A 16,416-nucleotide genomic window follows, 5' to 3' on the forward strand; every position below is an offset into this window, starting at 1 on the left:
CACCTCATCTAGCTCATCTCTCCTCCTCCTCTCTCCTCCTCTCACTTCATCTAGCTCATATCTCCTTCTCCTCTTCTCTCCTCCTCCCTCCTCCTCTTCTCTCACCTCATCTAGCTCCTTGCGTGTCTGCTCCTCCATACGGCGGATGTCCTCCATGGTCAACTCAATCCACTTGTCGATCCAACAAAACAGCTGACGGTGAAAGTTAGTGAACAAACGTTTCTCTTGCTGAAAGACAAGGGAAATGGGAGGGGAAATAATGAGCAACACTTGGATAACAATAGAAAAAGCTTTAATATTGTGTATTTTATATATTATATACTGTATATATAACTTTAAAAGCTACAGACTTATCTAAACAATAAGAACACATTTATGAAGAGGTCAGCATATGATTCAGTGAAAACATAAATTACAGAAAAGATAAAATAGACAACAATATGGATATCAGATTTGGAGGATGATTTCCCCATGTATTACCTCCATGTGACCACTAGATGTCAGTGCTTAATGTAAAGTGGTGAGCAGTACTTTTCCTCTATCAAGACTGCAAGTCAGTCAGTCAGTCAGTCAGTCAGTCAGTCAGTCAGTCAGTCAGTCAGTCAGTCAGTCAGTCAGTCAGTCAGTCAGTCAGTCAGTCAGTCAGTCTATCTATCTATCTATCTATCTATTTGTCTGTCTGTCTGTCTGTCTGTCTGTCTGTCTGTCTGTCTGTCTGTCTGTCTGTCTGTCTGTCTGTCTGTCTGTCTGTCTGTCTGTCTGCCTGCCTGCCTGCCTGCCTGCCTGCCTGCCTGCCTGCCTGCCTGCCTGCCTGCCTGTCTGCCTGCCTGCCTGCCTGCCTGCCTGCCTGCCTGCCTGTCTGCCTGCCTGCCTGTCTGTCTGTCTGTCTGTCTGTCTGTCTGTCTGTCTGTCTGCCTGCCTGCCTGCCTGCCTGCCTGCCTGCCTGCCTGCCTGCCTGCCTGTCTGTCTGTCTGTCTGCCTGCCTGCCTGCCTGCCTGCCTGCCTGCCTGTCTGTCTGTCTGCCTGCCTGCCTGCCTGCCTGCCTGCCTGCCTGCCTGCCTGCCTGCCTGCCTGCCTGCCTGCCTGTCTGTCTGTCTGTCTGTCTGTCTGTCTGTCTGTCTGTCTGTCTGTCTGTCTGTCTGTCTGTCTGTCTGTCTGTCTTTACTGGTTGCCATAACGATCACCAAGTGGCCAAGCAGACATGCGTCCAGATAGTGTCCAAACCTTCTGAATGAAGTTCTCCACTTTGTTCTGCAAGCCCCACCACTTGAATTTGACCGTGACCAGTTTGTAGGCACACATGTGCGGGCAGTCCGTCTTCTTGGGAAGTTCTTTCTGCAAGAACATATAATATCCATAGCAGAATGTTAATGCCATGACAGAATATAAGTGTGGCAGCCTGGGAGAACCCTGATGACATTTTTACCTTTTACTGTTAAAGGACCACACCAGTCTAATTTTTACTTACCGCCATTAGCAAAGATTGCCCCTGTCTTCAACAAATTGAAGTGTATACAGTGTATACTTTAGTAGATCTCAGCCTACATTTTTAAATGTCATTCACAGTCATTCATGTTGTAATGTAGGGGGTGGAAAAACACTCTACGAGACCTGAATCTAGGCCATTCACTCTTTTTGAAAGTCACTGTGCACTTTGTGTGCATTGATCCTGTAATCCGCTGATATTCATCTCAATAACAACAAGCACCCTCTGTTTCACGTGTGGGCACGTACAAGGAACAGATGTTTCCTTGGCTGCATCCCATTGGCTAAAACATCTCTGGCTGGCGCTGATTGGACTTTGTGACCAGGAAGCGGTAAAGATAAACAAAGGTAGTAAGATAAATACTGCTCTGCTTTATAACACTATCAGTCACAGCCCTTGAAACACGATTTATACATAATGATTACATATAACTTTCCTTCATATGGCTTCTTCTAGCTTTCCAGTAGAGCGTGAGTCCAACTGCCAAGGCACAAACTAACCTAGCTACTCAGTTTCCTGTTCACACAATCACTTTCAGCCAATCATTGACCTCCATTATACTTTGCTTGTACTATATATTTTCAGTACTAGAAATATAAAGAATAGTCCATTCCAGCAGTACTAGTACTGTACATCCACAGTATAAAGAATGTATGACATGGACATGGAATGTTAGTGGAACAGCTCTATATATCGAGGGCTTGGAGCAAAAGGGGCGTAAGTGACATTTTCAGAATTTTACAAGAGGGCAAAAACAAACCTTTCATTGATTGTAATTATTTCAATAACAACAACATATTTGAGCCATCTACACTTTTAGAGATTAGGCTAAAAGGAATTCATATAAACAAATATAATTTTTTTTTTAATATATATATATATTACATTTGAGCCAAAATGTCACTTACGCCTTTTTTGAGTCAACATTTTATTACTTTTTCTTTGTTCTTAGGGCGTAAGTGACATTCAGAAAATATGTGATACTGGAACAGTGACAAAGTAACAAGCCAAAATAAGTATTTTGTTTATTTTTGAACATCATTAACAACATTGTATATATTATATATTTTAAAACATTTTGTACCATTACTTTATGTATGTCTTTACTTATCTAAATTTCGTTAACCCCATGTAAGCAACCCCAGGAACCCCATGTTATTGACTGTCATTCTCAGTTTAAATGTTTGAATTGTTGTATATGAATATATATTTAAAAACAGTTTGTACCATTACTATTATTATTTAATTATATCAATTCAGTCAACCCCATGTAAGTAACCCCATGTTATTAAAGATGTGTCATGCTCACAGTTAAAATGTTTGAATTAAGCATAACTTCTTTGTGCCTCAATGCCTACATCTATAGTTGATTGGCTGCTACAGTCTCTAGCATTCAGTCTTCAACCTTAACCCTTTCACTGCCGCACTACCACACGGTTAACCTTGCAATCTGTTAATAAAGTTTTCAATCAATCAATCAATCAACATAGCTAGCAAGCTAATTAGAGTGAGCTAGCGCAAGCTAACTAGACAGCTAGCTTGTATGGTAAACAAAATATTGATAGCTGTTTAGTTAGAAGCTAGTGCTATCTAGATAGATAACAATCAGCATGAGAAAATTATGCATTTGGTCAATATTTGTTTTCAGATTTATCATTTAATACTCAATGTTGCCATTATACAGCCATTTCCTCACCATCAGAATAATGTTTTTCACTTCATCATCTGTGGGTATATCAAATTCTCCAATTATATGCAGTAAGACTTGTTCTGCAGTGTACTTTTGTCTTCTTTGCCTAAAGTGTGCAATTTTTCTGCACTAAAGGGCTTAAGTGCAGCTCTTGTATGAATTGTCATTGCACTAAAGGCGTAAATGCACTTGACCTACACTTACGCCTTTTGTGCACCAAGCTCAATGCACTTACGCCTTTTTTGCGCCAAACTCAATTGAATGTTTCCACTTACGCCTTTATGTTTTCAGCCTTTATTTGAAAAAGTTAAATTTATAGTGAACTTATCTTTTTACCATTTGATAGAGCTCATCAAGAGCTTTAAAATTATATATAAAACTCATTTTCGCCCGAGGTGTCACTTACACCCTATTTGCTCCAAGCCTTCGATATATAAAGCTGCATAACAATAAATCATGCATGTGTCACCTGAATTCTAGAAAACAAATACTGTCAAATAAGTAATTCCATCAAATATTCTCATATTATGTTTTAGCAATATCGCACAATCCTTGATTAAATGACCTAACAAACAATATGTCGATTTCCCCCTTACGCTAGGATCGCATTACGGCTTTTGCTCAAGTTCGCCAGGCATGATCGAGCAAATATCTTAACCATGCATATGAAATAGACCGCTATGAATGGTCTGTAGCCGATAGATATTGAAGAGAGATTTTGTCATAAACTATAATGGGACCCAAACATTACAACTCATCTTTTGTGTTCTGAGGCAGTTCTATTTAAATGTAACACACCACTGTACCTTCCAGTCAGGTCCTAGAGGGCCTCGGCCCGTCTTCACTGATTTATACTTGGAGGGATCCTCCTCGGGTTTGTAGTCCTGGGAGGAGAGGAAGGGAAAAGACCATGGATGATAGACAAGGACAAGGGACATGAGATGAATATCGGCAATTCTGGACGTCTCCACTGTCTGCTAACATTAAACACTGAGTTATGTCTATATTATATATTATTATATATATTGTACAGCTCAGTTTCAGTTTCAGTAGACGGCTACAAGCTAGCCTAGCTTAGCACAAATGAATGGAAGCGGATACGGACCACTAGCCTATTAGCTTAAAACTCTAGGAGAGGAGTTTTCGACCAACAGCTAGACTAACTGGTCAGGGCTAGGGGGTGGCTACTTGGGCTCAAGCCCCGAATGTATTCTGAAAAGCCCCGAATCTATTTATAAAAAAAAAAAAATGTTTTTTTTTTTTTTTTTTTTTTACAATTCATCATTGTTACATGAAAATATGTTTGCACCAGATTTAGCAGAGGCTAATTTCCATCTGTGGTCTATCCAGCTGCTAACTGTATTTGAGTGAGTTAAGTCTTGGTGTTATGGTAGACTCAGACCTAAGCTTTAAATCACAATCAACAAGTTGACAAAAAACGTAATTTCTTCCACCTTAGAAACATAGCTAAAGTACGGCCATTTATAAATCAAAAGGACGCTGAAAACCAGATCCATGCCTTTATCTCAAGCCAACTCAACTACTGTAATGCACTCCTTACCGGCCTCCCGAAAAAATACGATGATAACTATTTTATTGCAATGCACTATTGCATTATTTTATTCTATTTTACTAACTATTTTATTGCACTGCACTATTTTACTTTGTATCAGTGAATCATAGACGCCTGGCCATAAGAGCATTCGGAGCATCTCTGCTCTCCCACTATTGAACTTGGGGGAGCAAAGGTATGATCTTGCTCCACCACTTTTTGATTATATGAAAAATATGATATATCCCCCCCCAATATATAAATCTAACCATAACTACGTTATGGTTAACTGAGTTTTATAGTGAAAAGAGCAGCTTTATTGGTCAAGATTGAAGGCTCTATATTGCAGGAAATTGCACGTACAGGTTCATTAAATAAATAAAAAAAAACACCCCTTGCCTGCCAAAAAAATAATAATAATAATTAAAAATAAAGGGCTAAGCCCCGGATCTCCTACAATCCTAAATCCGCCCCTGTAGCTGGTCCCTATCCGCTTCTATTAATTTGTGCTAAGCTAGGCTAGCTAGGCTAGCTTGTAGCCGGATAGCTTTCTACTGAACGCACAGAGGCAATTGGTCTATCTTCTTGTCTGACTCTGGACTCTGTTCTTTTAAGCTGAACACCAGAGAGACAGAACTCTAGTGGTGGTGTTGATCCTGGGGCTGCACTGCAGACCATAATGGAACATGGAATGGACACTATGACGGTACCCATGGTGATGTTCCGATCAAGTGTTCTAAACCCTACATTTAAATAAAACTCAATTTGGGCGTAATATTTCAAACAAAAATTTATAAACCCACAAAATCGGTCACTACTTCAATGGGCCAAGTCTAAAAAAGTGTCACGTGATGACATCACAAATTCCAGGCTTGATGCTCAGATTTCCAGCTTTAGGGAGACAGTTGTTTATAGATATTGACTCAACTATTCCAAGATCACTGAGATAGCACAATGTAAATTCTGTTTTAGGGTGGATTGTCCCTTCAAAAACCAAGACGAACATTATGTACAGTAAGCAGTAATACACCAGACACCAGGTGAGACTTTGGCACTGTTGGAATCAGGATTTGCTATGTTACGAGTGCATTATCATTATATTTTGGCATTCCTTGTAAGGTATCTTAGCCAATCACAATGTGGGGTTTGAACTAACTGTGGTATAAAATATAGTTTAACTAACTAAATAACACTCCCTAATAAGTCCCTGATAATATTGGCTCTACATCTTTTACCATCAACAACAGTCAGTCAAGATGTAGCTTATTCCCATGATCAATGACCAGCAACCATGTGTGGTCAATTCTGGACCGCAAGGCCTGTGTTTGTTATTGATTTCAGATTGAGACCACCAATAGCCCCTTTTACAGTTTGTAAACAATGATGATGTGTATTGGGAATACAACTGAACATCAATGAAATGTTATCGTTTAACCAGGTATGCAAAGGCATTGAACACCAAAGATCAGGGCCCTCATTTATCAATAATGCGTAGAAAGTGTTCTATTTTCATTCCTGCGCACGGAATTTAGAATGTCTCTACGCAAAGAAAAATCGGGATTTATCAACCGTGCATGCACAGGTCGTATGCACACTCCATGTTGATAAATACCAATTGTTCTTACCGTCTATGCTTGTGCACGATTGTAAGCATTTTCATACAGAACCGCCCCTAATTAACCATATAGGTAATGAACACCCCCATGGAATGTGGAATAATGGACTAAGCGAACTATGAGAAACTTCAGTGAGAGCGAGATTGATCAAGAAGGTCTAACAAACCATGGTGAGGAAATGTCTTTCTTATGTCCCTACATACATTGTGGGACAGGTGGCGAAATCTTAAATTTTATGTCACCTGGATTATTGTGCACCAGTATGGTCCATCCAAAGGTCAACTAAATAAATTGCAAACTGCCCAGAACAGAGCTGCGAGGTTAGTCTTACATTGTTCCATGAGAACAAACACTATAACTATGCACCGTCAACTCTCATGGTTAACGGTAGAGAATAGGCTGGTTTTCAACACAGTTAAATTTTTCAGGAACACTGTCTTTTCGTCTCAACCTGTTTTCTTATACAAACAAATTGTCAGATGCAGTCAGGTTCATTCTTATTTTACTAGGTCAGCCGATGATGAACAGATTGTTACCATGTCCAAAATTAAATGCTTTAAAGAGGACGGTTGTTTATCGTGCCATCAATCATTGGAATAACTGCCCACTGAACATAAGTAAATTCAATAGCAAAGTGTCTTTCAAATACCACCTGAGAATGCACTACTTAAATATGTGAGCAAAATATTCTGATGTTTATAATGATGTCTACAATGTTTTACTGTTTTTAGATGATCATTGTTAATTAAGTGAATTGTGATTGTCATATGTATCTCATGTATTGTTATGTTTTGTGTTTTTGTTGTCTTTCTGTGTGGACCCCAGGAAGACTAGCTCGCCACTTAGGTGGCAGCTAATGGGGATCCCTTTTAAACAATAAACAACAATAAACCAACAAATTGAACGTATACAGCATTTCACGTTGTGAACAATCTTATTTGGAAACATGACACACAGAATAATAGTATTTAGCTTTTTATTTTAAACAATATTTAATTGTATGATTATAGATATTTTTTGAGAATAAATAAATCCAATTAAGTTGTCAATTTCACAGACAACTCCGCTGAGGAGGAGGGAGCATGCAGACTATCTTCGGTGCGCCGGGAGTCAAGGATGTTGACTGACCCAGTCCTACAGAACCAGCACATTGACAGAAATAAGCTAAACCGACATTTGCACTGTAATGACTGAAATGAACGAGTCGCTGAAGCACATTGCTATACCTGTGCAACCCAATGGAGAATACAAACTCGTAACCACTATTTTGCGCTTGTGTTTGCCATATACTGCAAAATAAATGCCTTTTTTCGTTGAGGTTTTTTCAAGTTAGATTAAGACCTTGCAAGGGTATACCGAACACGTCAGTGTTGAAACTAATGCATGGAAGCTTATCCAGTCTGTTGAAGTTTTCATATTCTACCGCTTGGTGCATATGTACGCACGGTCGGAGCTGTGCGTAGATAAACGCACAATCTCAAGCACACGTACATTATTGATAAATCCCACACTTTGCTTAGAAATGATCGTACGCACGGTTTACGCACATATCTGTGCGTACGCAGCATTGATAAATGAGGGCCCAGGACTTTGTGAATGGGTAAGCAACTTCCACAAAGCTGGATAGTTTTGCTTCTAACCGTTTTAAGTCAGTAGTTTGAGCCCTCTACCCTGACATACGTATATCCTATCAACGTTTTTTTTAAGTCAGTGGTTTGAGCCCTCTACTCTGACATATCTCCTATCAGTTTTAAGTAGTGCTGTCAGGCGATTAAAAAAATGTATCTAATTAATTACAGGATGTGTAATTAATTAATCTAATTAATCACATTTTAATCGCATAACCATTTTATGCCTGATATTCTATATTCTATAATCATATTTCAAATTGCATGTTTCCGGATGGCAGAATTCAGTACTGTATCTACAAAACCTTCTGTTTAATCATCTTCCATCTATTCATTTGCTTAGATTTTTCAGGTCTGGTCAATTTGAGCATAGTGTTATTCACAGTCAAAGATAAAACAAAATTAATTGATATTCTCATTTGGTTCATTACAATTTACTCAAACCTAGTAACAGACACAGTATTTCTGACACTGGGAATACATTCCCTGAGATCCATAGATGTCCCTATAATCAGATACCAAGAACATGCAAATGGACCATATAAAAAAATTTCTGTAAATGTGTATTCTACGTTCTTATGGAATGAATGAGAAAAATTTAATTAATTTTTAGTTAATTTTCATAACGCGATAATTTGCTGTGTAATTAATTAATCAATCTAATTAACATGATAAACTGACAGGCCTAGTTTTAAGTCAGTGGTTTGAGCCCTCTACTCTGACATATCTCCTATCAGTTTTAAGTCAGTGGTTTGAGCCCTCTACCCTGAAATCTCCTATAAGAGTTTTAAGTCAGTGGTTTTCCGTCTACCCTGATATATCTCCTATAGACTAGGCTGGGGCAGAACTCGACTGCTTTTAGCAAAACTTTGTGATGACGTTGATTAAATACAAGGTCTATTATAGACGCAAGCTGTCTGTACTGCAGTTGAGGAGATAACAGTGGCGAACATGAACCAACTATCAGACAGTCACTCTTGTACATTCTCTCATTGGGCTAATTTCTAGTGAAATAAATTACCGGTATAGTGAAATGTAACTATTCTCCCTTTTGTTTTTCTGGGGACCCACTGAAACCCTCTTGAGGACCCCCGGGGGTCCCTGGAGCTCACGTTGAGAATCACTGACAGACAACATTGTGAATCTCCAGCTAGAATGTTCACCTTTGGCTCCACCTGACGCCGGTCTGCGATGTCGATGTAGACCACATCCACCTTCTTCCAGGTATCTGGGTCTAGACCGTGCACCTGCGGACACAGCATAAGGAACGGTTATGGACCTTTTCACTGGAATCCTGTTGCTAGGGGAACAGCTTGGGCCCATGTGTATTTCCTGTCAGCTATTGATATTTGCAACAGGAAATAAACTTCGGCCCATTTAGAAGGTTTATGGAAAGGTCACACAGCCTGACATTCAGTGCAATGAGGGGTATGGCTCCCTCCTACCAATGATCTGTAACTACAGACCCTCAGGATCCCTACGTTCTGCATCTTCCGGCTGCCTGAGACACACTCCTCTTCAGGATCCTTGAAACAAAGCATGTGAACAATGGTAGAACGAACTTCCCACCGCAGTCAGGACAGGTCAAACGAACCCGCAATTTTTTTTCTAAAAACACACATTTTCAATCAATATATCTGAATAAAAAAAGAATTCTACTATTATGTACTATGCTACTTGTCTATACTACTACCTACTGTGTACTATGCTACTATGCCTATACCACTACCTACTATGTACTATGCTACTATGTCTATACTACTATCTACTATGTACTATACTACTATGCATATACTACTACCTACTATGCTAATTATGTCTATACTACTATCTACTATACTACTAGCTACTATGCTAATATGTCTATACTACTATGCACTCAGAGTGAAGCCCTCAAGTTCGGCACTGCAAGACGGACAATACCACTTACACTTAGCCGCCAGAGGTATAACTCTCCTGTTGACTTGCTGTACACAATTTGTAAGTTGCTTTAGGTAAAAGCATCAGCTAAATGACTACATGTAAACGTAAATGTCTATACAGAAAGACACACACACACACACACACACACACACACACACGCACACGCAAACACGCGCACGCACGCGCACACACACACACACACACACACACACACACACACACACACACACACACACACACACACACACACACACACACACACACACACACACGCGCACACGCACACACACACACACACACACACACACACACTCCTCCCGGTCGCGGCTCACGTTTTCTTGGTGTCCCATGTCGGGTTTATGCCACGTCTCTATTTTGATCAGGAAGTTCTCTTTCATGTATTCGTTCTGCAGAGGAAAGAGAGAGATCATCCTGAGAGAAGAGAAGAGAGAGCGATAACACTTCAGCACATACAGGAAGCTAGCAGCCGGATCCTATAGAAGCAGAGGACGGAACTCGTCGTCATTTTCACCTGAGAAGTTGTTGAACCTAGAAGGCTAACCCTTACCTTAACCCTAACTTTAAAGGAACACTTTAAACAAATGGTGTTCTCCAGAGTCAGACCAAATGATTAGATGCCAATTTCTCTGAGCATTCAGTAGAAAGCTATCCGGCTATACATGCTACTGAAGCTAGCCTAGCTTAGCACAAATTAATGCAAATACGGACCACTAGCCTCGCTTAAAACTCCGGGAGAGGTGTTTTTGGCCAACAGCTAGGCTAGCTGGTCCGTATCTGCTTCCATTCATTTGTGCTAAGCTAGGCTAGCTTGCAGCCAGATAGCTTTCTACTGAACGCACAGAGAGGAAATTGGTATCTATCTTCTTGTCTGACTCTGGAGAAGACAGTACGCACATTTCCTATAATGTTGGTGTGCCCCTTTAAGACCACGTCACCCTAAGATAAAGATTATCGATGTTCAAAGATATCCTCTGCTTTGATAGAATCTAGCCACGTCCCAGACAAGAAACACTCACTTTTGTCCTGTTTCACTATTTTGTAGATACAGTATGCAAGCAAAACGTTTCATGGCGAAAGGGCAGTCAATCACCTAATCAGAATGATGAATGAATGTGTGTGGTATTTTTAGCTTTTACAACAGCTGTTTGGTGAAGGAAAAAGGCTTAGGCTGGTGACACGCTGGTCGCTGGGCACCATTTTGGGCACCATTCTTTTTGGCAGCGCTGGACAAGCAGATGTCTGAACAGGTTTGTACTGAGAGATGCCACTAATGATTATTTAAATAATCGATTCATCCAACAATTATGTTATTGATTAATCGGTGCAACTGATCGATTAATTGTCATAGAACAAAAGCCTGACATTTTTCATCTACTTGTGTTTTATTTTTTCCATGAATGCACACTGGAATCAAGTGAATCAAACCATGCACATTAACGGGGTCTTTTTAGAGCATTTCTTAGTGCTTCTGAATGAAACAGGCACAAATTCGCAATAACTTTTTGTGATAGGCCACTCCCATTGCCAAGCCCCTTTTGTCAAGTCAAGTCAAGAGTTTTATTTGTCACGGCATACAAGGCATACAGTGAAATGCGGGTGGTCGTGCCCGCAGCGATTGTGTAATAAAGTAAGTAATAAGAATAAGACATAACAGGTATAATGTACATAAAGTAAAAAAAAGCATGGTAAAAGACATGCTAAGGTCCTGCGATAGTGCAATACAGTGTTAAGCTACGGATGAGGCACTGGGTCTTGTGTACACTACTATACAATATACATGAACACACACACACACACACACACACACACACACACACACACACACACACACACACACACACACACACACACACACACACACACACACACACACACACACACACACACACACACACACACACACACACACACACACACACACACACACACACACACACACACACACACACACACACTTGACCTCCATGCCCAATTTTGGCCTCCTTGGGACCTATTTCAGCAGCTAAAACAATCTTCTTTTCTGTTTCCATCAGACAACATGTAACTGCCACCAATGAAATGTTTTGATGCATCTTACTCGATCATCTTTTGTAATTTTATTACATTCAAACGATTAATCATGACACCTGTATGCTGATTGCGTGGTAAGTTAACCTCCTGTTGCCCAGATACATTCAACTGTATAGTCTCCCCTCCGTCTCACTTTATCTACCATGTCGCCCAGAAGGTATCGCCACCCTTAGCTATGACCTTTATCTAGTATTGATTTCACCATCGCTTCAGCTGAAATGAAGAACATTTTTCATAATTTCATTTCAACACAACTCTCATGTGGCAGCAAAACGCCCTCTGCTCCCATAGTGACGCAATAATAAAATAGGGCATTAGACACAAACAGACACACACACACGCACACACACACACGCACACACACACACACACACACACACGCACACACACACACACACACACACACACACACACACACACACGCACGCACACACACACACACACACACACACACGCACACACACACACACACACACACACACACACACACACACACACACGCACACACACATAATTTCATTTCAACACAACTCTCATGTGGCAGCAAACGCCCTCTGCTCCCATAGTGACGCAATAATAAAATAGGGCATTAGACACAAACAGACACACACACACACACACACACACACACACACACACACACACACACACACACACACACACACACACACACACACAGTACACCAGTGTTGTAGTCTAGAGTCGTTTTTGTTCTGCAGGCTTTATAACAACCAGACGATGTTGTATTATTCAGACGCGCTTTCTTTTATTCTCACTCATGGTTACAGGTAGCTCTGTGTCCGTGACTTCCGGCTGCTCTCTCAGGTGTGTGCCCTCTCCCTGGGTGATGTCCATCACGTGTGCCCCGTCACACGACCACGTTCCACACTTATAGTCAATATGCCACAGAGACCATCTAAACCGAGACAGAGACCAGACCAAGAGAGACAAGAGAGTGTGTCAAGTCTGAGTCTAAGTCTAATAAGCAGTGTTGGGGGTCATTATTCCAAAAAAGTAATGTATTACATATTACTTGTTACTTCTCTCAAAAGTAACACATATTACTTTACACATTACTCCCTAGCGAGGGTAATTTATTACACTACTTGTTACATTACTTTTATGAGAGGACACTTGGCTCTCATCTGTGTCCTTGGTGTGTTTCTACCAGATTGAGAGAGGGACATGTGGCTCTCATCTGTCAATCAATCAATCAATCAATCAATCAATCAATCAATCAATCAATCAATCAATCTGTGTCCTTGATGTGTTTCTACCAGGTGGAGAGAGGAGACATGTGGCTCTCATCTGTGTCCTTGGTGTGTTTCTACCAGGTGAAGAGAGGGACATGTGGCTCTCATCTGTCAATCAATCAATCAATCAATCAATCAATCAATCAATCAATCAATCAATCAATCAATCTGTGTCCTTGATGTGTTTCTACCAGGTGGAGAGAGGGACATGTGGCTCTCATCTGTGTCCTTGGTGTGTTTCTACCAGATGGAGAGAGGACACTTGGCTCTCATCTGTGTCCTTGGTGTGTTTCTACCAGGTGGAGAGAGGGACATGTGGCTCTCATCTGTGTTCTTGATGTGTTTCTACCAGGTGGAGAGAGGAGATACTTGGCTCTCATCTGTGTTCTTGATGTGTTTCTACCAGATGGAGAGAGGAGATACTTGGCTCTCATCTTGTGTCCTTGATGTGTTTCTCCTCTTCTCCTCTTGCAGCAGCACTTTAAACTCCAGCAGGATGAAAACAAGCGGGAAACTAGGGGAATGTTTAGATTCACTGTTTGCTAATTATGTCAGTAAAGAGGGAATAACACTGCTCTCTCCATGCAGTTTGGTAAGATAAGGACATTTATCAATAGATTTATAAACGTATGCCAAGAGGGAATAATTGCAGTATCTATCTTGCTCTAGTAACTAAAAGGGATTTTTCGAAGAATCTTATCAATATTTATTTTAAATTCACAACACAGCATTATAATAGCAAATGGAGATAGAAAGGGGGATGAGAAGAAGCAGTAAGATATGGACATCTTTCGATAGGTTTATAAGATTATGTGGTTATGCCAATAAAGCCAATAATTGCAGTACCTAATAAATCTATCACAAACAGAATGGCTCACGTATTTCTCTCTTTCACTCTATCTATCTATCTATAATGTAGGCTGTCTATCAGTGAGCAGACTTGAACAAGCTGTAGGATTAGGAGGTAGCAGTCTCACTCTCTTTCTCTCTAATGTATACTCTCTCACTCAGATGTGCAATTGGAACAAGCTGTAAACTAGGAGGGATTTGGTTGCGATCGAAGGGGGAAGATTTACATCCGATCACAGTAGAACATTAGAAAATAAATAAAGCCCCGGCAGGTAACAATGTGTCACTGCAGTTGTGGTGTTGACCTCTTTGTCAGAGACTGAGGCCCCGTTTAGACGAAAACGCTAGCAGGTGAATCCGCAAAAATATTTTTTCGGATGTGCCTTTCGTTTATACGGAAACAGCGTTTTTACGGGGTGAAACCGCAAAAAAGTGAGACTACCTTCCAGGGTGGAATTCCTAGAAACGCAAAAGCTTTGCGCTCTCGTCTAAACTGTTAAAACGTATAAATCTGATAAAACGATGACGAAAGGTTTGTCACGGCTCTGGTCGCGCGTACTGCTTACGTCACAGGTAGCAGGTATGCGCCAGTAGCCGAGACGTAAACAAAGCAAGTATGTCTGACTTATATCAACGGAGATCACCTGAAGGCTACATTGGCAGTACTTTTAACCCTTTCACTGCCACACGACAGAAGGTTACCCCTTTACAACCGGCTGTCGTGTGGCAGTGAAAGGGTTAAATACACAAGAATCTGTCCCGCGGCGTGAGTGGACCCACTGTCTGTGAGTGACTCTGCTTTGGTGCAATCACATTCCCCATCCACAGTCTGCGAATCAGAGGCAGAGTAGGGCGGGTCTTCACAGCACGTCATGTGACATATGCGCCAATCGTGTGACAGCGGGTCTCCGTCGTTACAGCGTCGTCTGCACGGAGAATTCCACTCCAAAACGCTCGTCTAAACGTAAAATTAAAAGTGAAACCGCAAGATGACTTTTGCGGTTTCTGTTCACAAAACGCTCGTCTAAACGGGGCCTGAGTCAAGACAGAGTAAGACTGCGGTCAAGTCCAAGTCGAGGCCGAGAGCTGCAAAATGTGGTCTTGAGTACTACAACACTGCAGTACACACACTGATACACACACACACTGATACACACACACACTGATACACACACACACACACACACACACACACACACACACACACACACAGACATTATATATACACACACACACACACACACACACACACACACACACACACACACACACACACACACACACACACACACACACACACACACACACACACACACACACACACACACACACACACACACACACACACACACACACACACACACACACACACACACACACACACACACACACACACAGTGCTGGTGTCTGTCTGACAGTTCCTGCTCTCCTCTTATTTCAGGGGAGCAGATAGAATTTCTTTCTCGACTTTCGTTTGCAGTCAAGACATGTCCATGAGTCTGTTCGTTCCTCTGCATCTACAGACAAATATATAAAACCTTACAGGAACATAGTCCTAGTATTGAGTTACACGTTGAGTTACAGTTTGCAAAGATCCATGTCTCGAGGCTGACTCCTGACTATCTACATCTCCCATTGTGACCGTGAAGTGGATTTAAAGGCCCAATCTGTGATCCAGTTGTAAGCACCGACAATAAGAAATAAGAATGGAGACATGGTTTCATTCTCTACCCAAAGGTTTGTTTATGTTGGTAATGTTTATAGACACTGGAGAAATATCAGATCTATATTCCGATGTTAAAGAAGAAGTTCCACATGTTGTCATTTCCATCTACAGATCAAACCATTTGAGAATGTATGTTGTGAATATATCCCATATTGAAAAGAAAAAGAAAATCAGACTGGGCCTTTAATCAAAGGGTCGTTGTTTTCATCCAATCATGTTATTCCATGAAAACGATAAATATTTATATGCCACTCTAAACCCAGCAAAGAATCCTTTACTGTTTACAACTTTACATTGTACAAGGAAGGACAGAATGACCAGCATTTCAAATGCGCTTACAGTCAGAAACCTTTCATCCTGAAAAGTAACTGACATTAGATGTACAGTATGAGAGAGAGGGAATGATACTTACAGTGATAACTGCAGATCCAAAAGAGACGACAGAAAAAGAGAGGGGGAAAAAACACACCGTCATTTGAGATGAAACACAGTCGAGGAGCATTTGTTACTGTGACTGCAGTGCCAACAGCGTTAGTGTTAAAACAGTACGTCATCGTTAAGATAAACTATTGGTAGCACTTTATTTTGATAGTCCAAAGTAG

The 16,416-nt window shown here is 40.8% G+C and overlaps 1 protein-coding gene across 1 annotated transcript in view; it reads right to left on the minus strand.

Moving 5' to 3' along the window:
• Positions 1 to 16,416, minus strand: part of pitpnab (phosphatidylinositol transfer protein, alpha b) — a gene marked incomplete at its 3' end in the record, with an annotated part of 93,699 nt that overhangs the window by 2,234 nt on the left and 75,049 nt on the right. Inside the window, exons 5-10 of the mRNA XM_084319796.1 lie at positions 16,227 to 16,234; positions 10,228 to 10,302; positions 9,136 to 9,219; positions 3,983 to 4,060; positions 1,225 to 1,335; positions 106 to 228 (exon numbers count right to left, since the gene is read on the minus strand). Coding sequence (XP_084175922.1) covers positions 106 to 228; positions 1,225 to 1,335; positions 3,983 to 4,060; positions 9,136 to 9,219; positions 10,228 to 10,302; positions 16,227 to 16,234 — 479 coding nt within the window. The remainder of the gene's footprint in view (positions 1 to 105; positions 229 to 1,224; positions 1,336 to 3,982; positions 4,061 to 9,135; positions 9,220 to 10,227; positions 10,303 to 16,226; positions 16,235 to 16,416) is intronic.

The sequence above is a fragment of the Notolepis coatsorum genome (genome assembly GCF_963971535.1).
Source record: "Notolepis coatsorum genome assembly, chromosome: 8".
NCBI lineage: Eukaryota > Metazoa > Chordata > Actinopteri > Aulopiformes > Paralepididae > Notolepis > Notolepis coatsorum.